This window comes from Thamnophis sirtalis, unplaced genomic scaffold (assembly GCF_051295495.1).
Source record: "Thamnophis sirtalis isolate CommonGarterSnake01/CBP01778 unplaced genomic scaffold, rThaSir2_p1.2 scaffold_7, whole genome shotgun sequence".
NCBI classification, from domain to species: domain Eukaryota; kingdom Metazoa; phylum Chordata; class Lepidosauria; order Squamata; family Natricidae; genus Thamnophis; species Thamnophis sirtalis.
In genome coordinates, this window is record NW_028261387.1 from 26,137,995 (window position 1) to 26,165,628 (window position 27,634).

At 37.3% G+C, this 27,634-nt stretch overlaps 1 protein-coding gene across 7 annotated transcripts; it reads right to left on the reverse strand.

Moving 5' to 3' along the window:
* ATG4C (autophagy related 4C cysteine peptidase) lies at window positions 1-27,359 on the reverse strand. Of its 7 annotated transcripts, none has more exons than XM_087719558.1 (12): window positions 27,198-27,359; window positions 24,086-24,248; window positions 22,752-22,883; window positions 17,022-17,105; window positions 16,223-16,456; window positions 15,411-15,738; window positions 13,834-13,904; window positions 12,158-12,294; window positions 9,115-9,193; window positions 8,330-8,406; window positions 5,664-5,783; window positions 1-2,174 (listed from the first exon to the last, which is right to left on the reverse strand). In XM_087719558.1, the coding sequence occupies exons 3-12, from the start codon at window positions 22,837-22,839 to the stop codon at window positions 2,004-2,006; spliced, it is 1,389 nt and encodes a 462-aa protein (XP_087575684.1). In that variant the 5' UTR covers window positions 22,840-22,883; window positions 24,086-24,248; window positions 27,198-27,359; the 3' UTR covers window positions 1-2,003. The 7 variants fall into 7 exon arrangements, with proteins under 7 accessions (XP_087575684.1, XP_087575683.1, XP_087575685.1 ...); XM_087719557.1 differs by lacking the exon at window positions 27,198-27,359 and adding an exon at window positions 26,997-27,167; XM_087719559.1 differs by lacking the exon at window positions 27,198-27,359 and adding an exon at window positions 27,023-27,157.
* Between the last annotated feature and the right edge of the window lie 275 nt (window positions 27,360-27,634).

Here is a 27,634-nt window from a genome sequence, read left to right on the forward strand (position 1 = left end):
TTATATTAAAATTTCTTGTTAGATTTCAATTACAACTATGAGTAGTTATTATAAGATCATATTGTTAAATAATAACCTTTACTCATTCTTTAGTTTGCATCACTGGTAAAAAGTAAAAATACATTAGACCACAATACTCTGCCTGAAATTTCATTACACCATTAAACATTATAGGGATTGACACAAAATAACACTAATATTTTGATTCCCTGGTTCTTTATGCACATTAAGCCTAGGTTTTTAACAATATATTCTAAGTATTGGTTTCTAACAAACTCTACGCTCTTGCAAACTAGCCAATTTCTTGGTCTTAAATTAGTTAAGTGAGGATCAGTTGAAGCATGTCATGGTCCTTGGAATACTTCAATCCTAGGGTGTCTTATCAAGTTATCAAAATATTTTTAAAATACGCAGTGTACCTTAGTAGAAAGATAATCACATTGCCACGAATCCTTTTACAGTCAAGAATTGATTTGAATTCAAAATAGAAATTGTTGAAAAGCTAAAAATATGAGAAAACTAGCCTAACGCATCACTATTTAACCATAGATCAATAAGCTTCCTTTTATCGCCTGCCATTACATTCATCTATTAATAAAATAAGTTGTTATATACATTTTAAAATGTTTTAAAAGACCTACTCTTGATTCTGTGAGAACATAAATATTCAATAGATTTGACGGATACTGAAGGAGACATCACTTCTCTTCAAATGCTACCATTTCCCTGAATTTGTTGGGAGCCAGGTGGATACAGTACCACAGTGATCAATACATTTAAATGCTACCTGTTAGCTAATATGATCATCCTAGAAGTTTTTTTTCCTTTTTTTTTTTTTTTTTTTCAAAAGTGCATTTTTAGGACAGATGGTCCCCAAAATGTCACCTGCCGGTATAGTGCTTTAAGGAAGTTTGTGCAGCTCAATGCTGTTCTGCAAAGCAACACTATATAATGGTTATATCAGTGTATTTACCAATAAACGCAGACTATAGGATTAGAGATATACTACAATAGGTCAGGCAGTTTAGAACTGACTAGTCCTAAGCCACTTGGCCTAATAGGTGTCAGAAGCTCTTGACACCCTTCTTGACTTTCTAATGCCCATGGGCCAGGAGGCATACTTGTTGCTATACACATAAGGTATATCTTTTTCCCTCGGCTAAGTGATGGATCTGGTCAAGGGCTTCTCTATAGAAGCCTAATGTACGGAAGGTGCTCTACAATTTATGAAGTGCGTTTAGAATGGGCCAAACTTGACTATTATGATGAGCAGATTGTTAAGATGTTCCTGAGCACATCTTCAACACTGAGCATTGTAGGCCTTCAGCATAGATGGTCTTTTATCATCTTTCACAAGTTTAATTAGCCTTTCACAGTACAGGTTCTGGGTTCCCTTTAGTTTATTTCTTTAAACCATCAGGAAAAGAACTACTGATTCCTAAGCTTTTTACATATTAACTACAAGTCTGTTTTTACTAATTTTATGCCAACAGATACTTTGTTTGGTAAACCTTATATTTTTATCAACTAAAGTGAATATTTAAACATTTCATGTGATATTGCTTTATGTTGTTCATATGAGGAATTTCTCCTGTCCAATTTTTTTTTCTTTTTTACCTAAACTAACAGACTTCAGATCGTTTGGGCTTAATATCTCCTGCACTTGGAATTCACTGCTGGAAAGATTGATGATTCTAATCTTGTAGGCTAGACTTGAGTCACCACTGAGTGTCCATTCTGTCACTTCGCAATTGAAGTGTTGTGCATGGTTATGCAAAGCAAAAATTACTGGGCAGTGGTGCTTAGTCTAGGATCTCCTTGGCTGGAAGTCAAACAAGTTTTCGACAACTGATTAGTGATGACAATTCTTGGTAGTCTACTGCTTATTGCCACAAGTTTTTATTACTTTTAATTTATGTTGCTTGCAGCTTTTAGTTAAGCCATTTTGTAGCATCTGTGAAGATTGAGCATAAAAATACTTAAATGAATAAATAAAAATGTCCTCATAGCAAGACAAAGTCTTCATTATTAAAACACGCCAACTTTTTGTGTTCATCTTCAGAGAACATTGTCTTCTCTTCCTGGACTGGACTCGCCACAAAATCATAGTCTCTGGAATGTCCGCTTACAAAAGTAAACAAAGGATATTTCTCTTTAGATGAGGATTTTAGAATCTACAGTGAAATGTATTGGGAAAAAAGAACATGAATTAGAAGATCAATGCCAAGAGTATAAGCATACTCAGTTTGAAGCAAAATGCACAATCATTTAAATCATCCCCCTTTCATTTTTTTTGTTTCTTCTCATGTTCCTTCTTAGCAAAGCGCACGCTGCAAACCATATTTATAATGACAACACAGTCAACAAATATTTACCATTAAAGGTAACATTTAATCACTTCTTGGGCAAGGCAAAATTGAACTAACAATATTCTGACTTCTATTTAGTATTCTGCATCGGCTTTGGGGGCTTTTACAATTTGAATCATTTAAATTGCATAAATGGTTTTAATACCATGTTATGAAACTGTACTGGTCTACAGATAAAGTGCGTAAGGGACTGGCCAAATCTATATCGGAAAAATATGCATAGCAATATTAATCTGACCTATTGAGGGGAAAAAGTAAACTATTCAAATGGGATAGTGTTTTAGAAGCTCCTGGAAAATTGTCTGAAGTAAAATCGGATTCTATGAATTTTATCGTGCTCTGTAGTTTTAGACTTTATTCTACTCTTCTTGAATTGTATCCTCCAGATAATCCAGAAAAGAAGTACGAATGAGAATCAGAAAGGGACATTTTTAAGGTGGCAGTTCATGACAAAGCATCTCAAGGGACATGATAATTAGGTAGATACTTTTTATTGTTTGGCTACTGGATCAATTCAGCTCCCATCAATAACAAAAGTTCATGGCATTCTGATGCCTGCTTGGTAGCCTGTGAAATTAGCTGGCGAGCTAACCCCTCCTATTAATTGACAGGTGTCTTATAACCTGACAGCCACCACCAAGTAAGAATCTCACTACTACTTTGCTCTTTGATCAGGATAGCTGCCACATTACAGATCACTTAGCCAGACAATGTAAATTGAGCTTAATCTAGCAATGCAGTATTACATGCTGTCTGTCACAAGACGAGGCTTCTACTTTCTGCAGTTAATTACTCCATCTCATAAATTAAAGTTTAAAGAAAATGTGTGGCAACTTACCACAGCGCAATATTACACTAGCTATTTTTATGGAAATAATTTTAGTATTGGAATTGGAATTGGAATTGGAATTGATTTTATTTGTAGGCCGCCCTTTTCCCTGAGGGGACTCAGGGCGGCTCACAGAAACCAGGGAGAGGGGAATACAATACAATACAGTACTAAGACGACAACACATAATAAAATAATACGCAACATGCATACAACATTCGGGCGGGGTAATGGTCCTTATCCCCAGGCCTGACGGGCGAGCCAGTTCTTCAAGGCTGTGCGGAAGGCCTGGACGGTGGTGAGGGTACGGATCTCTACGGGGAGTTCGTTCCAAAGGGTCGGGGCCGCTACTGAGAAGGCCCTCCTCCTTGTGGTTGCCAGCCGACATTGGCTGGCCGATGGGATGCGGAGGAGGCCCAACCTATGAGATCTTATAGGCCGTAGGGAGGTAATTGGCATAGTAATATACCAATATTACTTTTTTATTAATACCAATATTAATATTTTATTCTAAAATATTATATTTTATTCTCCCTATACTGATGACTCTTTATGATATGTGACAGCTGTATAAACCACCGTTGATCTGAAATCATTTACCCAACAAAAACCACCTTAATGGCCTCTTTTTGACATTGTCCAAACATTTGACATATACTTTACTCTTGATTAAAAATATCCTGGCTAGAACTTGGCTTTCAACAATGAAGCAAAGAATGTGTCCCCAGAAGATGACCACGGCACTAACTCTGGCTTTTAAAATAAACCCAAATCTGATATTTTCCCCCACATGTAGAATTGTTTTCCTTTTATTAAGGTAACTCCTTAATAAAATTGGAGCTTTCTATATTCCTGATCAACGGCTGATTTCTAATACAACTGTTTTTCTCGCACAGAGATGATTTTGGAATGAATTGTATGTAAAATGTTACCCTCCAACCAGAAAATTAGAAATAACAGGAAGATTTTTTTCCCGAGGAAAAGTAATTTTAAAAGTTGCTCCCTTCCAGAGAGAGATGGAGAGACAGAGAGAAATCTCATATCTGAAAGCTACTGGGAATTTGACTGCCAGTGCAAACTATAAGGTTTAAAGTCTCTAATTCAAATGTCATCTCACTCGTGAACTTTCCAGCCGTTTCCAGAGAAAGAAGTGCCCTTTCTCTACCTTCCTACACACCAAGAAGTTATTTTACATAAAGTTAAAAATAACACAAGGTAAAGCATACATTTTACTTTTCCCCCCCCAGATTTGACAAAAGATTAATCTGAATTATCAAATAATTTTAAAAAGCAAGTCTGAATCAGCCTGCGATACTAAAAAGTATTTGTGGTATATTATTTTGACCTACGCAGTTTAGCTTCCTAATCCTTACATCTAATAAATAAGTAAAGATAATAGCTCTGAATTTTATAGAAGGGATACCATATAAGCTGAAAGAAGAAAATAAAAGTACACTATAAAAGTCCATTTAATCATCCCAATAAAGTGACATATAAAAGTATCTAATTGGACAAAATCATATATGAAAGCTTGAGGAAAATGAAGGGATTAGTAGATAGCAGCAAGCATGGATAAATTGAAAATGAAATATTTTACTGCAAGGATATAGTAGCTTTCTTTTCATGTCTTAATAAGCATAACTATTTTAATTTTTTTCAAATGCACTAAAACAAATGCTCTGGGAAATACTTACCTTTGTTTAACGTGGTGCTAAAACACCATAATATTTAAAGTATAAATGTAACGAACATACTTCAGCTAATGAAGAAATAATCTACAATTTATTTGATTTAATATTTCCATTTAAAATCCTCCCCTAGAAATTGATTGTCACAATATACTTCCTCAGGCTAATGACTGGAAAAGGGATTTTCTGTAGATATATTTTTGTTTAAATGCTGCCACCTGGTGGAATAAACCTCTACTTGACTGGAGAAGGATTGAATTACACCAGTTTTACTCTATTTGGAAATTGCTAATTTGCTAGAACCAGAACATTCAGAATTCAGAGATTTGTAGCCCCAGGACATTTAGAGGCTTACCATGTTAGGAAAGACTGTCTTACAGTATCAGAAATAATTTAACTTGGATAGAACCCTTATGTCCATATCTTCTACATTCATATTCTGTCATAATAGAGTCACTTCAAAATGAACTTTAAAATGCAGGAAATCTCAATAAGAAAAAGAGATAATGTTCTGCAAATATATTAAATCTTGCTACAATTACTCTGCTTGTTACTGAATCCTTTCTTTGAGACGTTTCTAAATCTTTTGCAGGTTTTAATGGCATAGATTAAATAGGATCACAACAAGCCATTGAGACAGGGTTATTTTGGGGAATGGTTTGGCCAAACAATGACAGTAATTTAAGTTCTATTGGTAATACTGGTAATTAAAATGATAGCATAAAATAGAACCAAGCAAATGGGAATTACATTTGGTTTCTTCATCTAAAAATTTACCTTAGTTATTTCTTCAGCAGTCCTTTCAAAACTCTGCACGTCACGACAATACAGTCCTATGGTGCAACTTGGATCCATTTTTTTAAACGACATCTTCTTTGGAGAAGAACAGTGGAAAGACTGCAAGTGACATATAATATTTTTAAATGGTTAATAAGCATCAGAGAAAAGACCTATGATGCAAATGTCCCTGGGTAGTTACCAGCAGTGGGATTCCAAATCTTTTCCTTCCTGCCTAAGGCTTTGCGTGCCTAACGTGCACTTTGCATGCGCAGCACTCAAAGACCACCGTCGGTGTCAGCGTTGGTGAGCTGAGCTGTTGTTTAGCTCAGCTGAGGTGCAGCAATCCACTCTGCCATGCTAATCAGCTGAGCTAAAAAAACAAGGGAATAGCGGTGGTGGGAGGGCGGGGCCAACCAGAAGTAGTATTAGCAATCTCTCCGAACTACTCAAAATTTCTGCTACCAGTTTGCCAGAACCGGGCTGAACTGGCTGAATACCACCTCTGGTAGTTAGCAAATAGGTGTATGCAACAGATGAAGGTTAGACTTTCAACAGAAACAAAAAATTATGCTATCCTAACTCTCTGTTCACTTATATTTCGGCCGCCTATAATGTGGCATAACATTGAGGTGGGGGAGCAGATATGTTGGCAGAATTATTCAGAGAGTGTATCTTGCTTCCTTTTTTCCATTTTTCTTCTATTATTCAATCCCCATTTGAATGTGCAAACTTTATTTTAATGCTCACTATGAATGATGTTTCTAGTACAAGATATTTAAGCCCCACCCACCCACCCCATATTCTCTCTATAGAAAGAGGGAATGGACTTTGGAGATCTTTCTGCCTTCTGAATGAAACCAACAAGCAAAAAACTGATAGCTAGTGGTGGTAGAGGTGGACTGGAAGACTTCTATCTGAAATCCCAGAGAGATTCAGCCAATCAGTAAAGGCAGCATTGAATTAGAATACTAAACTTTGAACTAGAATACTAAACAGCAGCCAGCAAAGATTTCCTAACCGAGTGGCAGACTTCCTAATGGACATTTTGGATATATATATTTTTAGAAGATATTAATTACCTTGAATTGGAAAATAGAAGTTCAAGAAACAGTCATACAATAAGAGAAATGCTGTACATACAGACATAAATTTAGTTTCTCAATGTGCATTTATTAATATGTAGTAATAATTGATAGTAATTGATAAGCTTTTTGGATCAACCACTTAACATAGTGGGTAAACAACTAAAAAATTATATTAATAAGCTATACTTTCTGCACAATCTTCAGTTGTACAAAGTACTACAAGTCGGCAATACAGAAAACTAAAAAGACATAGGAAACTAGAAAGATATTTGAATATTTTAGCTGCTTTATAATTTACTTCACCATGTCATAAAATGTCTTTTTCTGAGAAACTTTTTGCACTGAAAAACAAATTAAACTATCATTTTGTCTTCATATCTCAAAAGTTCAGATAGATTAATAACTGGGGCATAGAAGAAACTGAGATGATTGCAAAAAGAACTGAACAACTCAACAATAAGCAAATTGGATACATCTGATTATTACATTCAAGTTAAAAGGTAATTGTGCAATTTAATTCAATGAAGTTTTCTAGGAGAAATATGTAAGCTTGAAAAGCTACCAATAACTGAAGAACAAACTTCAGTTGATCAAATGAGATAGGTGTCCCTGTCTAAGTTTCAAAGAGGGAAGCAGGATTGCCCTAGAACTTCACTGCAAATTCACTGCAAAGAGTATTTAGAACAGCTGGCAACATAATCAGGGACAATTCTCTGAGGAATAGTATCAACTAGATACATCAGCAACACCAGTAAGATCTAAATGAAGTTCCATGCTGGATCTGAAAAAGTAGCATTAAAAGCCGACCAGAGTCAATTGTTCTCTATGCAAACACTGCGAATTGAAATCAGGAGTCATATATTTTCCTGTACAATCTTCCCTGTACAAATACACGCAAACACACACACATTTTTCGAAGAACACACTATATATACAAGACACTGAGTTTCATCTGTTCATGGTCTGCTCCCATAAGTCAAAGATCTCCACATAACAGAGGCCTGAAAATTTAATGTATAATAGATAACCTCAACAATTTAGATTAGCCTGGGGGCAATGAATGGAAGCAACATATAAAATCTAGCAATTAATTAATCAATGCATATCTATAGGTTTGACTGGAGACTGAGAGAAAGAAATAGCTTTTCTATTAGAGTAGTGTCAGCACCTGAAGCATTTGACTTTGGGTTAAACATTTATGAACATAATTGTGGCAAACAACCTCTGGAAGACTCTCCTTCCTACAGCAGTGAAATTGGATACCCAACATTTGAAACTCTTCTAACTGCAGCACAGGACAAACTAGCCTGAGGGAGAAAAGTCACAGGACAGAGATCGTGCTAACACAACAGAGTCCTTTTAAGATATGGAATTCTCTCAAGTTAAAAAATGTGATCCAGGCAACCTCCCAAAAACTACGGCAGTGAATTTGATATTATATATAAAAGATCAACATTTGACAGAAGGTTTTTTTTGTTTACTCTAGATCTAAAAGAAAGAGAAGAATGAAGGGATGATTTAATAATTAGTGTTTGATTCATCCACGAAGCAAACAGTGCTGTTCTTTATCCATCTTACCTCAAGGGGGAAATCCTTTACGCTGACATCTACGAAAGACTGGCAATAATGAGGATCCATGTAAATCAAGCTGTCATCTACAAGGACAAAACAAAAGACAAGTAATTCAAAAAACACCATATTATTACACTGCTTACAATCCAATTTCTATGCAGAACAGGAGGGGTGGGGAGGGAGTAAGAGTCCCCTCAGCAAGTCACTGTCTGCCAGCGTATATTCATTGAGGTTTTTGCAGGACGGATTAACTTCTGCATAATCAAAGATGCTTGTAGAAGCAGAATTTTGATAAAGTGATAAGACTGTCATTTAATTTTTGGAGATAAAATTACTTTTACAAACACACAATTATATACCTTGAGTTTGCATATGAAAAATGCATCGTATTTCCTCATTGTGACAGGAAGAACATATTTGCTTGTCATTTGATCATCAACTTGCACCATTTAAACTACTAAAACATACGTGCATAACTAGGATCTGCCAGGTAGTAGGCAAGGAAAGGCTCAGGGAATTTGATGCAAGAGATAAATTATGCCTTGTTTGTGCAACAAGGAAATCAAATATACGTTTTTACAGAATCTAATTAGAAGATGGAGCAAGTGACAAATGACTGGACTTTTGTGTGTCTGATAAATTAATAAATACATCTCTGCTGTTTTAATCATTTTTTCTTTCCATGGGTCTTATAATAACTCCAAAGCTCTTGGAATTGAGATCGAGGGGGAGAGACATGCCATGTTAAAAAGAAAAAGAAAAAAAAGGATATATTATGTTAAAACACTAACCTTGAAAACCAGCGAAGTAATATGACTGCTTAGGTTTGCCACCAATAATGCCAATGCAGTGGTCGAGACTCAAAATTCCCTGTTTTATAAGAGTAGATAAACTGAAATTTAGACTTGTATGACAGGAGGTTGCAATGTAAAAGTTTAGACCTGTGGCCGTTGATTTTAGAACAATGCAAGCTATTTGCAAATCTCTCAGTGTGCAAACATGAACTCTTTTATTTTTAGCTGATAAAAAATAATAAAGCATTCAATATGCAAATGCTTATGTATAAATAGAATATTTTACAAATGGGAACAGTAAAATCCTACATGCACAAGCTCTGGATTGCAGCTTTTCAAATGCAACAGGAAATCATAGAAAACATCCTAAGGTAAGACCATAAAATAGAGATTTGTTAGCCCAAGAATCAGTGGAGTTCTGGCCCTTGTACCAGCTATTAATCAAAAAAGGAGGAAGTTACGGTCCATTTTATCTTTGTAGGCTATAGATGAGAAAAATCTAGCAGCTGTTAAATCTGTCTCCACCCTGTCCTCCCATTCTCCTCTTCACCATCTTCATTTCCTTGACTGTTACCCTACGGAATACTAATAAAAAAGACTATGGCATTGTTGCAACATCTGTCTGCCTTACCCTTCTTTTCATTCCAGAAACCAGGAATGAACCAGACTTCCGGTTCCTAAAGAGCCAAAAGATTCTTTAGATACGTGCTGTCTGTCTTTCCTTTAACAGAATAGTCCACATTTTTTTTTAAAAAAAAAGACTTAAAATCCAAATATTTCAGCTGGCAATTGATTTCTTTCAACTAACTTGACCTTTTGGAACACGTTTTATTAGAATATTAGGTTTTGCTGATATTTTACTTATCAAGCAAAATATCAACATATGCAAAATATGCTGTAATTGTGTGAGTGTCACAGCTCTCCTTGTCTTACATGATAATTACAGAATGATAGAAAATACTATAATTTCTTAGATTCATCCAAATGGCTCCTCTTGTATTTTTCCTGTTGCATCTTCAAACAACATATAAGGCCCTCAATAATGACATGGCTGCTTCTTATAGGAGAACGAAAGTGAAAACTGGGCTTTTTTCCTTCTTCTCTGTTTATTTGTTTATTCACAATATTTAAAGCACATCCAAGGATTTTGGACAATGTACAAAAGTCATTTCCCAATATTAAATGCTTCCAAGGAGATTCAAAAATCAAATGCCTGCTAGAAATTCATTTTTAGATGTCTTTTTTCAAAGGATATTGGGGTGCGGCGGGAGGGTTTTCAGGAGAAATAGGAAAGTCTGGCAAATAAATTGACAGAAGGATGTGAACTAATAAAGGACAATTTTTGTAGCTCAGGGTTGAAATGGGTCTTTGGGTGCTCTCTGGGCTTGCTTTTTTTCTTACAGACATTTTACTACCCTATCTAGGTAATATCAGTGCTAGTAAGGAGTGTTGTTTGCTGTCAGTTTATATTCTTGTGTCTTGCCTATCTCTGTGGGTAGGGGGCGGTCTTAGAGATTCTTTGGTTGGGCTATTTACTGATGGCTCTTTGGCAGTTTCTTGATTGGGATATTGCTTACTTGATTGTTGGGCTGAAGTTAACTTTAGAGTTAAGCTATGCTGACCTGACTGCTGATTACTAGTGGAGAGGAGCTAGAGCAGGGTTCCTCAAACGTTTTAAACGGGGCTGATTCATGGTACTGGTTGGGGGCCCAGATCAGCTGGGTGGGCGTGGCTAGATGGTCATGTGACTGGGTGGTCATGGCCAATTTAGCAATCCATTTTGCTTTTGTTCTTGCTGTTCTTGCTCCTCCCCTACTCACCCACTGGCCCTGGATCATATGGCTGTGAAAAACATCCTGAAAGAATGTTTTTAAAGACCTTTAAAGCACTACTTTACAGCTGGCAGCAGAGCTGCTTTTCAAACCAGCAGTAGCCCCTCTCCCACTGGCCCTGGATCACGTGGCCGTACTGGGGAGATCACCCCTCAGTCAGCTAGTCCTCCCCTGCAGCCTTCGACCGGAGCGGTGTGATCAGAACTGCAGCTCAACCAGTGAAATAACCTACCAGAAGTGCAGCTGGAGTGGATGCTCACTGGAAGATGAGGCCTATGGTGAGGGGCGGAGCGAGGGGCGGGGCTGAATCCCACCACTCTGTGGGCCAGATACTTTGCATTGGCAGGTTGTATCCAGGCCGTAGTTTGAGGATTGGTGTGCTAGAGTCTTTTTCTCTTTTGGGCTTGAAACTATTGAAACTATGGTTAAATCGGTCTCTATATTGTGAAATTAAAGAATTTTCATCATGTCTTCTGACTGCCAGTTGGGGTTCATGGATGCGTTCTACCAGTCTTGTGCCTGTTTGTCCTACATAGTGGTGGTAGCAGTTCTTACATTGTATGTTGCAGAGGGTTCATGTTTTTTCCTTCTGGTGCTACTAGGTCTTTTGGTTTGCTTAGGATGCTTATGATGTTTTGGGCTTTAGTTGGCTTGTCTGCTACACAGGATATGAACTACCTGCATCGTAAAGAACTAGACTTCTAGTTAGCCTAAGGCAAATAATTAAGAAGACCAGATGCACTGGAAGAAGGGTACAAGCCCATATTATTTTTTCACTACCAATAGTTTTCTAACCTAATTTGCTCTCTGTTCCCAAATCAAGAAGCAAAACACTTTGCGGAACCCCTAATAAGAATCTGTGTACCTACTAAATCAACACAGTGGTCCTTATCCTTCAATAGGAAAACCAATTTCAGAGATGGCCTTACTGGGATTAATAATCTTTACATTTTATGAAAAAAAAAAGTTGGAAGCTCCCTGAAGGAATCGCCAAAAAGTGTGAAACAAGTTCAGTCTTCATGGTGAAGTCTGTAGCAGGAAGATAAGCTATTTAGAGTCTGGAATAGCTGTACTAGCTTACTTTTAATACTTAGGATTTTCAATCACAGCTGCATACTGAAATTTCAATTATTAATAGGTTAATTACCATTTTCAACCTTCATGCCATTGAGTGTCCCATTCTGAAAAGTGATTGACTCATTTCATACCTTCACAAACTCCAAGTATTCCATATTAGTGCGTTCACCACCAAGCCTGACAGGAATTAATATAATCACAGATTTGGCACCTGTCTTTTCAGAATCCGTGAAAGGGCAGAGAGCATCAATAACATCGGACTTGTAAACTTGGAAGAGAAACAGAAAGAAAGCTTTATTTAAATGCATTTTAAACACAAACTGTCAAGTACATCAAAACATTTTACAAGGATAAGCATAAAAACCATCTCGTCATTTCATTTTATTGGGGTGCACTGATGTATGAAAATTCAACAAATGCCACCAACCAACAACGGCTGTACCATGCATACGTGTGTGAAAACTGACAAAATTGCAAATGAATGTTGCTATACAAGCCCATCCCTTTTGTACTTACAACACCAACCCACAAATAAGAGACGGGGTTGTTTGGACTACAACAAAATATCGTGTTGACTTGGACCCCCAACCCACATTCTTTGCAGATACTGCTGGGATTCTGCATTAAACATTTCTCCTCCAAGACCGGTAGCGCAATTATTGTATGTAGGCAAGGGACAAGAGGTGGGGAAGAAAACCACCTATCCTATTACAAGAAAAAAGAATGAGTCCAAAACACAGACAATGAGTTCAGAAGACCATTTTATGGCAGGTTTTAAAGGAATTGGAAACATGCACAGCCTACTAGGCAAGTCAGAATATGCATTCACATTCTTTCAGTCACATTTAATTATTACTTAAACATTTGCAGCAATTATCAATGTTTAGGACTCTTAAGCCTTGCAACATGCTGTCTTTTTCCAGATGCTGGGCTAACCCAATGGTCTGCTCCCCCTCCAGAAGGCAAAAAGAAATTAAATTCCAGGAATGCAGATCCTGAATTTATCCCCATGCATTTCTACCCCCTTTCATAGATATCATAAAGCAGTGTTTTTCAACCTTGGCAACTTGAAGATGTCCGGACTTCAACTCCCAGAATTCCCCAGCCAGCATTCGCTGGCTGGGGAATTCTGGGAGTTGAAGTCCGGACATCTTCAAGTTGCCAAGGTTGAAAAACACTGTCATAAAGGATAGTTAATACTCCATAAGGAGTGTAGGTGGCATGGGGGAAGTTTGTTCATTAGGAGAAATTCAGGCATAGCTGTGTTTTGAGCTACAGTTAGTGCCCTCAGGGTTAGTGGATTAATAACCTCACTGTTGGTGTTCAGACAACACCCCACATTCCACCCATTGCCCCAGTTAAGTGGCTCATGTGATCCTAATGCACTTTACTTTCCTAAGTAAAATACCAAGATTTGCTTGCTTTTTCAGTCAAACATTGAATCAACCATACATTCCTGCTATACTTATTTAAAACGTGTCAATATGTTTTGAATAGAAAATTCTGTCAGATGTACTTTCTAATGGCTTTATATCTAAAATTGTAAATAATTTAATAACACATTTTTTCCTTTTGTAGGCTAGGCATATATAAGTCTTCAAGACTATGAGTCTGTAAATGCAAGAATATAATTCTTTAAGAATTATATAAGATGGAACACTCCCGGTCTGATTTTAAAAGGCAACCTTACACTATGAGAAACTATTCATCTAAGAACCTTTTACTCTAATATTACACTTTCAGGCTGTCAATAAATGTTGGGAAATATTTTGAAGGATAATCAAGCATATAATACACTTCCTCATACCTGTACAGTCTTGAGCAACATAGATGGTTATTCCTTGTAACTCAGGGTCTCTTGCTTTTTCAACTGCTTTCCTAAAAGTATACACGACAGACACATTTCAAGTAAGCCAAAAAAAGAATTAAAGCTACACAGTCCTCAGGAAATGTTTTCTAGAAAAAGTCATAAAAATTTGAAAAACCAGCTTTAAAAGATTACAAATGTAAATACATGCAATTTATACTGTAAAATATGATATTTGCTTTTTTTAAAGGCCAATACATTATTAGATTTATCATACTGTATCCACATAGGTACAAAGAAACAAAAAGTGGACAGGATCATAAGATTCACAACTAGTATTAGACTGTTTGAATGAAATGCACAAGAATAGGTACTGCTTAGAGTTCCATCTCAAGTGAGATGACTTAAAAGCTTGCTTTCCCATGATAATCCTGATGCTTTGGAGCATCCTTCTTGGCCTTCTTTGAGGCCATCAAAATTATTTGGGGGGCATGTGATCTAAGCTGCCATTGAGGGAGAGTGGCATTTTGGTTAATAGTGTGACTGGAGAAGTGTATGTATACTATAGACATAAGAGCAAAGGTAGTCAATCAATGAAACAATTCCAAGACAAAAATCTAAACATTCCACCTGTTTCTGTAAATGGATTTATGATTTTAATGGCTTTCATGTCACAATGCCTAGATTTGTTATACTATTTGATATAACAAACAATTCCAAACAAGCACAATTTTTTACTTTTAACTCTACTCCTGAAGAGGGAAATTTTTAACTCTCAACTTGAACAGACCTTCAATGAAAAAATGGCCAATGAAATTGTTTTAAGAAATGCCAAGTGAGTATGTAAGTGTTCAACTAAAACTATGGGGAAAAAGTTAACAAATTTCTGTGCTAATTTAATTAGTTACTTTTACAAATATAATAGGCTACATAAATAACTTCAACTCTTAGACAACTACATTATTTTAAGTTTCATTCAAGGAGACTGTTCTTGCTACAAAAACCATGTGCACCCTGAATTTTCAGAGATATATTACACCTTGATTTTAGATTCTTCTCATTAGAAGACTGTGTAAAATTGCAAAACATAAAACTATAAAAATAGTTTCAATCAATAGCATATAATCATAATCTATATTTAGAAATTTGACTTTCATATAAAAAGACTAGGCTGAATGTCAGACACTTTACTTTTATTTAGATGTAATTATTACTAAACTTATACATTGAACATCTCACAAAAATTTGATATATTTAAAAAAACACTGAAAGCATCAGTTTTAATCTCTGACAGCTCATTACATCATCAGTATAGTAAAACAGGAATTCTATGGTTCTAGTTTTTATAACACATCATTAAAGATATTGTAGTTAAAGGCTAAATTTGTAATGCATCTGGCCTCTTGTCTCGAGGCCCCATGAGAACATTTCAGAAATCAGAAATTGGACAGAAGTTCTTCAATATTGTTTTCATGATTCTGCAACATTTTTTCGTACCTGAATTATAAATAATCAGGACCCATTTTTAAATGTATACCATTTTTAACCAAGTTTGCTGTCAAGAATTTTGTTTTTACCTCAAAAGGTGTGCTACCACTGCTGGCCCATACCAATCTCCAGCTGTTTTCCCAGATTTACTTCCATATTCTATCAGCCGATGCAAGCCAAAATTGGCAAGGGGTGAATCACCAAACCAAGATATGATTCTTCGGTGATACTGCTCCTCCACGCTTTCTTCGCTTTCTCGGATGTGCATTGGACTTTTAGGATGATTTGACTGGTTCCTGAATTCTCTTTCTCCTATAAGGGATGTTTCAAGAGATGCTGTGAGCTTTTTTACTGTCTGAGTTGTCCATGATTCAGACTCTGGATTCTCGAAAACAAAGGCATTGGCCCAAGTCCAATCTGTGATAGGATTAAAAACATATTATATTAGAGGTTACTGAAGGTTCCAATATGACAGGAACTTGTTTAAGAAGATTTCTACTCTCTGTTATCCTATTTCATATTAAAGTTAGATATTCCATAAGAAAATGCTGCAATTTATCAACTTTACAATAAGTGTTTCAATTAAACTAAATGCATAAATGTACAATAATATGGAGCTTAAGTCAGCAATGTAAGAACAGCCACAAAACACCCATTCAAGAGAGAAAAAAGTATGGCAATTATTGTCAAATATTTTGTCCTTATAATTTCACATTAACTAAAAAAGTTAGCATATCTATGAGATTGTACTAAGATTTAACTGAAATTAAATGGTTTATATTTAAATTCTTTCAGAGTAAACTGTCTGTGCTGGTTAGAAACTCTTGATATGAGAAGCCTCCTCAAATTTAGGATTTCTCAAGCATAAAAACTTTCGTCCACACAACTCTTGATAGCTTACCTCTACCAAGAAAGTGGAGAATAAGTCCTTGAGCCAGAAGCATTTGTCCAGTCCTCAAGGTACAGCCCCAGCCACAGTCTGTGGTTAAAACTGAACCCTTGATTTGGGGAAATTCTTCTCTGTAAGTCAACCATATCCTAGAAATAAAGTCTTTACGGAACTCTTCAATGTTTCTGGAAAACCTTTCTTCTGTCATGTCATCACAGGAACCATTTGGTGACTGGTCACTGGGTTCTGTAAGAGACATATCACGCGTACATGTTGTAAAAGAAGTAAAAACATGAACACATTATCCCCAGTTTATTAATATCGTACATCCTATTGTAAGAAAAGGTCATTTTGTACAGCTATAAATAGCATTTACAGATGCAGCCACTGGAAGAAAGATAAAACTAAAGGCTTTCAGTAAACAGCAAGGACATGTTCTCTTAGTAGAGTTCAAGGACCTTGTTAAAAGTTTCTATACTCTTCTCTTCAGAAGGTAAATCCAAACAAAAGCTCTGCTTTGAGTTGATTATAAAAGCAGTCTTAACCCTAAAATCCTTTCATGGGAAAGAGCTGTCAAAACAGAAACAGTCTTTTTCTCCAGCTCAGAGATCACCTTAAGGACTTGTGTATGTTTCTAACTTCTTTTGCAGTACTTTTTTATCCTTCAGGAGGTGAGCCCATATATCTGAACTGATCTAATACTCAAGTATTTTCAGAAGCTCCCGCAAAAGTAAAATCCAAGGTTTTGTTACATAAATATATGAGGAAAAAAAACCAATAGCCACTCGGATTTAAAATTAGGTACACATACCATCGCTCTTGAAATGGTAGCATTTTCCCAGCAAAAAGACAGGAGAATTTCTGCTAAAGTAAGTTTTGGTTTTCAGTACCCAGCCTACAAACAAAGACAAACATAGATTTTTTTTAAAAAAAGCTGCTCCATCTAGATTGGGTAAAAAAAAACTAATCAAGGAAATTAAAAATAGTAACTTTCCATTTTAATCTGAAACACATTCTAGCGTCTTTTAAAGATGGGAGCACAAACCAACTTAATCTTCTAAACAAGCATTTTTCTTTCATTCCTTAAATCAGAGTTTCTCTTTTTTTTAAAAAAATTAAGTTTTAAGAAGTTACAATTAACATTTCTTAAAATGCATTATATATCAAAGCAACATTACACAAAAATCCTTACAAGTATCTAATAAAATGCTCACTGTCAAAATAATAGCCACAGAATTAAAATTCAGCCCGTTTTTACATGCTATCATCGAAGTAGGGTGTTGACTGCATGAGTACAGGCACCATCGTGATTTTTTGACCCTGTGCCCATCTCAATTACCCAAAAGGTGGTTAAAGCACCAGGCTAGAAACTAGGTATTGTTTATTATTAGATAGGTCAAGGATATAGGAGAAGAATCAGGAGTTTGTAACAAACCACCCCTCCCTCCACAAGTCAACCCTCTAAGGCAGAGATGGCGAACCTTTTTTGCCTCGGGTGCCAAAAGCACACGTGTGTATGCTATTGCATGCATTCATATGTCCACCCCCATAATTTAATGCCTCTCTCGCAGTGACCCCTGTCAATGCACGCGTGACCACCACCACCCCTGCTGCCCCATGCATGCACACATGGCTTTCTTGGAGCCTGGGGAGGGAGAAAAAGCACGTTTTCCAAATTCCGGTGGGCCCGGTAAGTCTGTTTTTCACCTTCCCCAGGCTCCAAAGGCTTCCCTGAAGCCTGGGAGGGCGAAAAAACAGCCCAACACGCAAAGCAGAATTTTGGGGGCAGACTTCTGGGTTGCCCAATGGGCCACTTCTCTCTCTCTGGAGGCTTCAGGAAAGCCTCCGGGGGGTGAAAAACTGCCGAAAATCAAGGCCGAAAATCAGCTGGCCAGTGCACAGTGCTGGAGCTGACAGGGCAACTCCTTGCGCGCCCTCAGAAATGGCTTTACGTGCCACCTGTGGCACACATGCCATAGGTTCGCCATCATGGCTCTAAGGTGACAAATTGCTATTTTAGAGTCCGGCAAGAAGAATTGCTGCACAGCAGGTCGTAATCTTACCAGTTTGAGATTGTTCATCAAAATATCAAATACAGCCAATATATACATTGTAGCATTTGATGTTACAATGGTTAGTAAATAAAGATCCATGATATCCCCAATGCCCAAAGACAATCCCGATGGATCAATCCCTGGTTAGAAATGATGACTGGCAGGTGGTACACCTGAGCAGAAGAGCCCGCCCAGCTCAGAAGACCTTTCTCATGATTAGCATGACCGTACTTAGCAATGTTAAAGTCCCAGGATTCCATCCATCTATAACCAGAAACTTCAGAAACATTCGAAACCCACAGTAGTTGACACCTCTCCACGACTAAATCTGATTTGATGAACGAGGCCCTAGATGGTATAATAGGTTCACAACCCAGGAGCAGACGCTGTCCTGTCGCAAAAGTTGTTCTGAGTGACAGAAAACATGATTGTGATGCGCGCATCTTGCATCATGGGTAGTTTCACAGATTTGCAGTATGTGGCTCCAAGTTTCAGGAGCACCGCAGGCAATTCTGCAGCACATAATCGACCACCTGATGTCAGGTGCCATGCACATTCCTTGGCTTGATGGCGAGTAGACTGCCCCTCATTTGGATGCACCATAAATATAAGTGAGGGAACGCTCAGGAACATTCAGGGGCACAACAACCACTTGTGACTGGCTCTGTAAATGTCAGTGATGCTCAACTCTTGGTCGTCAATAGGACTGGGCAACAGCATTTCTCCACTCAGTCCACATTTTTGCTTTAGAGGTGTTGGCGAGAGTCACCTTACATGGATTTATTTGGCTCTCAAGGGAGCAGAATCCATCTTGTCACTAGACAACTCGAGTAGTGTGGTGGAACTTGATGCAATTTTCTCAAGCTGGGCCTACTGTAGAAGGAAGATAGAGGTGAAGAAACAGGGAACCCACCTAACTGTGTCCTTGACATTGGAACTGAGGTATCCCAAGTGAGTGTCCTTCAGTACTCGCAGCCAGTGTCTCACAGCGGAATGGACCAAACAGTCCAGCTTCTTTGACATGCTATGGTGTGCTTGATCAAGAAAAAAACCTCGTGAATACATTTTGGCACCAAATAAGATTGCAGCAGCCTAAATTGTTAGTGCAGCTTAAGGGATGCCTCAAAAATTTCTTGCAACATGGTATGTTGGATGTTGGTATGTTTGGGGATGATACATCCCTTCTAGTTAAACTGGAGGCCTAGGTATCACATCAAGTGAACGGGGGCCTAGGAGGCGATGGTGGTGCCGCAAAGTAGGAGGAGGTTGGTGTAATAGGGGCATTATATTTCCGCTCCCTGCCTTTGGTGATGATGAGGCCAAAGGACTTCTTTGCATTCAATCCGCTGAGCGGATACCTCTAGATACATAGTCAAACTTTTTCTGCAGTCTGGTGGATCTCTCCTGCCAGAAGAAGCAGGTCATTGGCCTAAGATAGAAAGTTGAACCCAATATAAGACAATGAAGCTCGAAAGATATCATTGATTACCATCATGAGTAGGAGCACCCAAACAGGAAGTCAAAATCCACAAATCCAGTGCCGAGTTGCAAAACAAGATCCATAAGTCACAATCCAGAGTCAGTCTGCAAAGCAGGGTATGCAAATCCAGAGGCTGAAAACAGGAGTCAAGGTTTCCAAAAGTCAGAGGAGTGCGTGCTAATACAAATTGTTCCTAATGAATGCACCCTCCCCCAGCCCTTGAGCCAATTGTTTCTTGTGAAGAGGGATGGAACAGCCTCCTTGTGAGCAGCCTTGCAGACCTCCTCTGAGATTCCCTTTGCTCCACTCTCAGCATCCGCTTATCTGGTGGGGGAGGCTGCAAGGATTTGGCATCACAGCTGCCTGTCTGCAGCCAAACCTTCCCTGCATTCATGAAGGCAGGCAACTCCCCATCTGATTAACCACTTTCTTGGACCCTCCAGAAGTTCTAGAGGATATGTGCAATCCCTGTTGGATGGTCCCAGTTCCGATTCTTCCTCTTCCTCTGAACCGGGATCTGATGGGGCCATGACAGTGATACAAAAGTGTGTCTGATGGCACATGGTGTTAAACGCCTTGGTGACATCCAAAAATAACATCGCACAAAGAACCTGGTTGATATGGATCCTCCAAAAACATAGAATGAAGCAAGATCATTGCCTTGAGACAGCTGTCCCTCTTTAAGAAAGCAGATGGGAAAAAGGAGAACTGAAGCTTGTCACAGCTTGTAATCAAGAATCTTGTGAAGAGCGCAAAGAAAGATGGAAGCCATCAAGGAGTTGATAATCTCCTGGAGTTAATGGGTTTTACGTTTTTGGCAGAAAAACCACCTGAGAGCAAGCCAAATGAGCAGGCAGACCACCAACTGCCAATATCAAGTTGAAATAAACTGCTAGTAAAGGCTGGTGTGTTGTCAGATCAGAAGCAGAAATACAGTTCAGGCTGGGTGTACTGGACTTCCTAGACTGCAAGGCCATTATGACTTCCAACAGACAAATAACTTCCAGGAGGGACCACAAAAATGCAGATGGTTGTGCTGATTGTATATCATTGATTGTTCTAGGCAACTCAAAAACTGCTGATCAATGTTTGTTCATCTCGGATGGTAGAAATGAAGGACTGCAACTATGCAATAATGTTCTTCCAGCTATCTGGAGAACATAGCAGCAGCATCTTTTCTTTGGAGCTTGTAGATGTGCTGGAGGATAGCATAATTTTCCCTACAGGCATCATCTTGATTTTTTTTTTACCCCTATCTACTCCTGCTTCAATTACAGTAAAGAAGTGACTAAGGCATCAGACTAGAAACTAGGAGACTGAATTCTATTCCTGCCTTAGGTATGAAAAACTGGGTGACTTTGGGCCATCAGCCTCTCTCAGCCCAACTCACCTCACATTGTTGTTGTGGGGAAAATAGAAGGAAGGAGCATAAGATATGTTTGCTGCCTTGAGTCCTTTACAAAAATAATAAAAGCAGGATAAAAAGAGATAAATAACATGCAACATGGGGGGGAACCACGGGGCAGGGGCACTTTAAAAAGCTAAAAAGAGAGAGAGAAGGAGAAAAAAGTGAATAGATTCACAAAGCCTGTTGGAGGAAAACCTTTTAAGTAAGCAACTAAACAAAAATAATCAACCCACACAAAAACGCCATTAACAAATACATCAAACAGTTGGAGTATCAAAGTTAGGTTTCATTGTTTTTATTTCGTTGTTACGATTCAATTTTTAAACAATGTAGTCAAACTAAAACATAGACAATTATACTGTCTGGTCTCATCTGTTCTTCAATACAAAGCTAATTCAAAGGCCAAATTTCATTACAACACCATTTATAGTTTGGCACACAATATTTATTTCAGGAGTAAATAGTCACCTTTTTCTAATAGTCCAATATATCAAAAGTTCTTTCTGAATCAAGATGTTCCACATTTCTAGTGCATAATTTACTATTTTACTAATACTTTTGTCTTGTAAATGCCTGCCAAGTTCCTGGTTCATTATAATAACATCTAGTAAAGAATTGCAAGATAGACACACCTATAACATGGCTAGCAAACTTCCTTGAAATTTATTGCATCTTTGGTATAGAAAACATGACAGTTATCCTTTAAAAACATTCTTGGATAACATTCTTGGATTAGTTATTTATTAAATTTGTATGTTGCCCATCTCACCATCAAGCAGCTTTTAATGTCCAATAAACCCAGAAATATATATATTGCTAAAGTCATTCATTATCCAAAGTAGGATTATTTTTATAATATTTTAAATTTATGCCACTAATAAATTGTTGGTTTAATCCAAATAAAGAAATTCTCTACTACCTTCAGTGCCTTTAGAATTTCAGAAACGAACTCCTAGCATTAATTTCAATGCGATACTAAACTGTAATTCCTTTTTCTTCTCTTATTGATGTGTTTCACTTGAACCAGCAATAATAACAAGAGTTAGCATATTTCAGTCATTTGAGTAAATATATTAATGGTCAGCAAGAGCTAGCCTGCATTATTTTGCTAGCTTAAAGTAAGGCTTAAAAATTCTTGGGGACATGGTGGCTCAGTGGCTAAGATGCTGAGCTTGTCAATCAGAAGGTCAGTAGTTCAGCAGTTTAAATCCCTAGTGCCGCATTACAGAGTGAGCTCCCGTTATCTGTCCCAGCTTCTGCCAACCTAGCAGTTCAAAAGCATGTAAAAATGCAAGTAGAAAAATGGGAACCAAATTTGGTGGGAAGCTTACTTGTCCCAGCTTCTGCCAACCTAGCAGTTCGAAAGCATGTAAAAATGCAAGTAGAAAAATGGGAACCACATTTGGTGGGAAGGTAACAACGTTCCATGCACCTTCCGCATTTAGTCATGCCAGCCACATGACCACAGAGACGTCTTAGGGCAGCGCTGGCTCTTCGGCTTTGAAACGGAAATGAGCACCACCCCCTAGAGTCAGGAACGACTAGCACATATATGCAAGGGGAACCTTTACCTTAAAAAGTCTATTACATTTCACTTACTATATTTCATATTATTCCATGCAGATATAAACTTTGATTTTATTTTCTCTACTTCATCTGTCCCACTGGCCTCCATATTCAGATTCATGAGGAATAGCCATCACTATCTCAAGGACCTTGATGACTTTGTTCCTGCAAAAGGAAAGGAGTAAGCACAGCCATTGTTACTCAGGACAGAACTCGATGCTTGTATTATTAGGTACTTACATCCTTTATGACCAGGAAGAGAAATAAAATCTCTAGAACATCCATTTGCATAGAGAAAAGCAATTGTAAGTTCTATGAATAAATAATAAAAAACATTTGATTCCAAATATACAACGGTAAAATTATCCTGCAAAGCTAAATAAAACATAATGTCCTCCAACTGCTTTCTACTTCACAATAAACTATCCGGCAAGCATGTATGTGAGGTTGTGCAACTGAGATCACCGAAAGGCTAATTGGAAGGCAGAGAAAAATATTTGAATTGCTGTACAAGGGACACCGTTTTATATTATGCCTATTCAGTTCGCAGCAAAACTCAAGGCTTATCAATATTAATGCTCTATTTTAAAAAGCTGGGTTCTTTCCCAATCCAAATTCCACAAAGCAGAAGAGGTTGAAATAGAAATAAAAAGAAGAACGTGCTTAAAGGAAGTAAGAAATACAAAGAGAAAGAGACAGAAACATAAATTTTGTTGGGCAAGACTAACCCAAAACAGCTATAAGAGGATGAATAAATAATAAAAAAACATTTGATTCCAAATATACAATGGTAAAATTACCCTGCAAAGTTAAATAAAACATAACAGCTTTAAGAGAATGAAAATTACCACACATCCAGATATGTTATTTAATGTATCAGGATTATCCTTTCTACTTTGCTAAATTATCTTTCACTCCAAATATTTATCCAACTGATATGACTTTTTCTAAAGACTGGTCCATTTGCTAAGGCACAGGAATTGCCTCTTTCTCAAACCATGCTGCATGAAAACTGAAGTACATCAGCACCTTTTAAAAAACACCGTATCACAAGTTGTGTTTACATAGCTGGGGAGGGGGGGGGGAATTGACTCAGATTCAGATTCCACAGCCAAGTGGTTTTGTTGTGCTAGTAGCAGACAAACACTTATCTCTCTGCTGAGGTTCTTTTATTGCCTTTCTCAGATCTGTGAAGGACATCTTGCTGGTCAGCAACCTGGTCAGCAACCTGGGAAACTTCCTGTTTATTTTCAGGAATGTCACGTAGCCTTAAGTGATCTTGTGTAGAAACTTTCCTTTTCCCTATCAATTTAAATATGGTTTCTGTTCCATTAACTTTATTGTAGAAAATGTTGCAAAATGAATACCTGATTTCACCATTCCTTAGATGGGTTCAAGCCTAATGTCTCCAGTTGTCCAAAACATGTCTGGAGAACTGTTAATAAGCCTTGATTAATATGCCAAACAAAACTCCTCAATTCTGGTATTTGCAGGAGCAGATTCCTCAGCTAAACTGTCCAATATTCAAACCTGGAATTGGAGAAAGTAATCTAAGATGACCTTTCATCATGTTTTACTTATTTGATTACTAGATTTTTATCCTGATTTGCTAATAAATGGGATTTGCCATTTATAAAATAACAATCCAATTAAAATTAGAAATAGAATAATTAACATGCTTTAATAGTACATAATGCAGTATTAAAATCAGGTGATCCAAACCATAATTCAAGTAATTCAAAGATTATGTTAAAAATAAAGGAAATGAATTCTGCAATTTTGGAATCAAACACAAAAAGGCCATTTCTAGCATGCCCCAGTAACCCATATCTTTAGAAAAATCTTATCTGCAAAATTGTATATCTAGACTTGTTCACAATGATCTAGATGGTCTATTAAGTAATCTGCCAAGCATTTAGGACTGTAAAAATTTAAAGTGAAAATCATGAGTTGATTCAAAGGGCATTGAAGACCTGTCCCCCCACCCCCGACATTGAGTCTAGTAGGGATACAACCCTCTGGATGAACCTATGTTTTGTATGCTGCTCCTTTGGATTTTTGAGTATTTTGTGGTTTTTACTGATTATTTTGTTATTAATGATATACAATGCCCTGAGTCATTTACTGAAGAGGGCAGCTATATACTGCAGATTAGATAACAGAAAGCATTTGTAACTCTTTAATTTAAACAAACAGTTTACTCATTGTGATTAGTTCTTATATACTCTTTAAGTATAATTTGCTTTATGTCTCACAGAATTCTGCAACCAACAATTTTAGACTTGGCTATTAAGAGCAACAAAAATTCCATATAAGCAAACTGATGGTAAAAATCCAGTGATTTAAAAAAACTAGCTAATGTGTGTTACCCGCATTGCTTTATTCAGGAACTTATCAACTGATAATGCCTTCCAATTTTCCACTTAAAGCAATATGCATTATGTATGTGATCTGTAATATACAAGCAATAGTTTGGGAGTTAAGCAGTTCCTAAATAAGGTTGATCTATATGGAAACTCAACAGAAGTGCGTTTGAAAGTGACTCTGTATTTTGACACCAGATGTAATTAATTCAATTTGATTTTGATGGAGGGCTGCATCCTTTTTATTAAAAAAAATTAAGATGGGCATCTTCAAAAAGTAGAAAGAGCACTTAGTATAAAAGAAGACAAGACTTGAATTATAACTTATTAGCCTATAATCTTATATACGTTTCCTTGGAAATTAAGTACTGTTGGATTCAGTAAAGTTATCTTGGAAAAAACAAGCATACAGTGTTTATCATTACCTTAATCACTGCAGTGCATCTGTTTATCTTAAGAGTAGCCATTACCAATGCTCTGAAGTTTCATAATTAATTTTAACATTCTCATAATAAGCACATTTTGTCCAATGAATATAATAATCATCACATTTAAGACAATATATGAATGTAGAGTGTAATACAGAAAACAATTTGAAATGTTCATTCACTTTTGGGTTCAAATAATGGAAGGATTTAAGGGAAATATATAGTAAGGACTGAATCTGGACTTGTCCGACCTGTTTCGTTTTCTTTCAAAATGCTGCAATGAAAGTCAATAGAGCAAGGACAAACACATCTAATACATAATCAACAGGAATTAATGTTGAAAAACCCAACCAATCTTATATTCATTGCCCTCTGTGATTCTTTGTTTTGTTCCTATTAATATAAGTTCTTGTTAATTCACTGTGAAGGTCCAAAGAAGATGTAAATTGCAAACTATTATAAATATGTCTTGTTGGCTCCACTTTTCCAAAACATTGAAGGAAGGTTTATGGGGATATTTTTACACATTCAAACATACACACGTTGAGCTTTTACAACTAAACTGTTCTGTGTAAATCCATTTATCAGAGAAGAAAGAAGACAGTACAAGGCATATATAGATCCAAAAATTGGGAGGGTTATCCAATGCCAGGATTTAAAAAAACCAAAGTAATCTCCTATTTCAATTTCAATTGAATTCAATTTCAATCGAATTTAATTCATACACACAAACACCTCCAAGTTAAACCCACGCCACTTCTGTCCATATTTATAGAATGCTGTCAAAAAGATTTTAGAAGATGAAGGATTCATGGGAACCATTGCATTAAAACAGCACTTTCTTTTTGCTGTTGCTTTGATTTCTTTGAGGGCTAGATGTTCATGCCTAAAGGCAATAAATTCATAGCATTTAACAGAATATGAAGGGGAAAAAAACTACTGTACCCTACTAGAGTCTTGCCAAACAATCATTCTAAATGAGATTGAGACACTTCCCATTTTCAAAACGCATTTCAAAACAAACCCACACCAAATGGATTTTTCCCCACTTTCAGATTGAAATTCATTCATGGAATTGTTGCTCTGTAATTTCCAAACCCTATCATCTTTTGCAGAAAAATCAGAGTAATCTCCTATTTCAATTCCAACTGAATTCAATTTCAATTGAATTTAATTCATACACACAAACACCTCCGAGTTCAGCCCGTTCACACACGCACTCCTTCGCCTTTGCTCCATTGCTACACGTTGTCCCCAACCAAGTCTCCAGATGATCAAAACTTCTATTTCTAACCCCTTTATAGAATAAAAGCGGGTGGTTTTTTTTACTATTTTAAACGACTCTCGGCACCCTTTTTAAAAAGCCAATCTTTCAGACCTTTCCTGATTAAGGAAAACTTTCCCCCTGCTTTTTTTCCCCTGCAGAAATTTCAGAGATCCACTCTCTCCCGCGCTCCATCCGATCTCAGATTAGTATTATTATTCACCCTTTGCAAAAGAGTCTTCCACGCACCGGTGCCTCGCTCGGGGTTCGGAATCGATTGTTTCCTCTCCAAAGAGAACTCAGAAGAATCAAGGGGTTCGAATCCCGCCCCGGTCTCCTTCATCCAGGACACCAGAGCTAGATTAAAGCGAAAAAGATACCACCCGCCCACCAAAAGGGGGAAAAAAATCTTGTTTCGACTTACCAACGATTCTTTTGACCCACTCCAGTTCCCGTCACTTTTCTCACCAGAGGCGTCGCTTCCGGAAGGGGAAACGAAATTTGCATGCCCAAATAGTACAGTACAGTACACTGTTACCATCATCTGGGGGAATCCGACATTGCGGCCGTCTCATTTGATACCGAGGCAAGGACTGCATGTCCCAGAAAGCATTGCTCTTTAGGCGGAAGTGGATCCTCGGGGAAGAACTGCTGTTTGGGAAATGTAGGCTTCCAGTTTAGAAAGGTTGTCCTGTTGGAAATTCGAAGAAATGGCAGTTGAGAAATCTAATTTTTCATAGTTTAGGCAACCCGCTGGGTTTTACGGATTAGGGGTTTCTAGTCAATTATGCATTGCTATCAATTAAACAAATTCTAACCTTCTCTTTTAATAGGTTGAAGATGAGCATTTTCATGATAAAT

What these genes read in the sequence shown, in the direction of transcription:
- ATG4C (XM_087719561.1), bottom strand. Translation starts at nt 22,839, where the DNA reads ATGAATCTGAATATGGAGGCCAGTGGGACAGATGAAGTAGAGAAAATA. An exon ending in CTACCATTTCAAGAGCGATG is followed by an intron (nt 16,457 to 17,021) that starts GTATGTGTACCT and finishes TGTCTCTTACAG; the next exon opens with AACCCAGTGACCAGTCACCA. An exon ending in AATACTTGGAGTTTGTGAAG is followed by an intron (nt 9,194 to 12,157) that starts GTATGAAATGAG and finishes CTTATAAAACAG; the next exon opens with GGAATTTTGAGTCTCGACCA.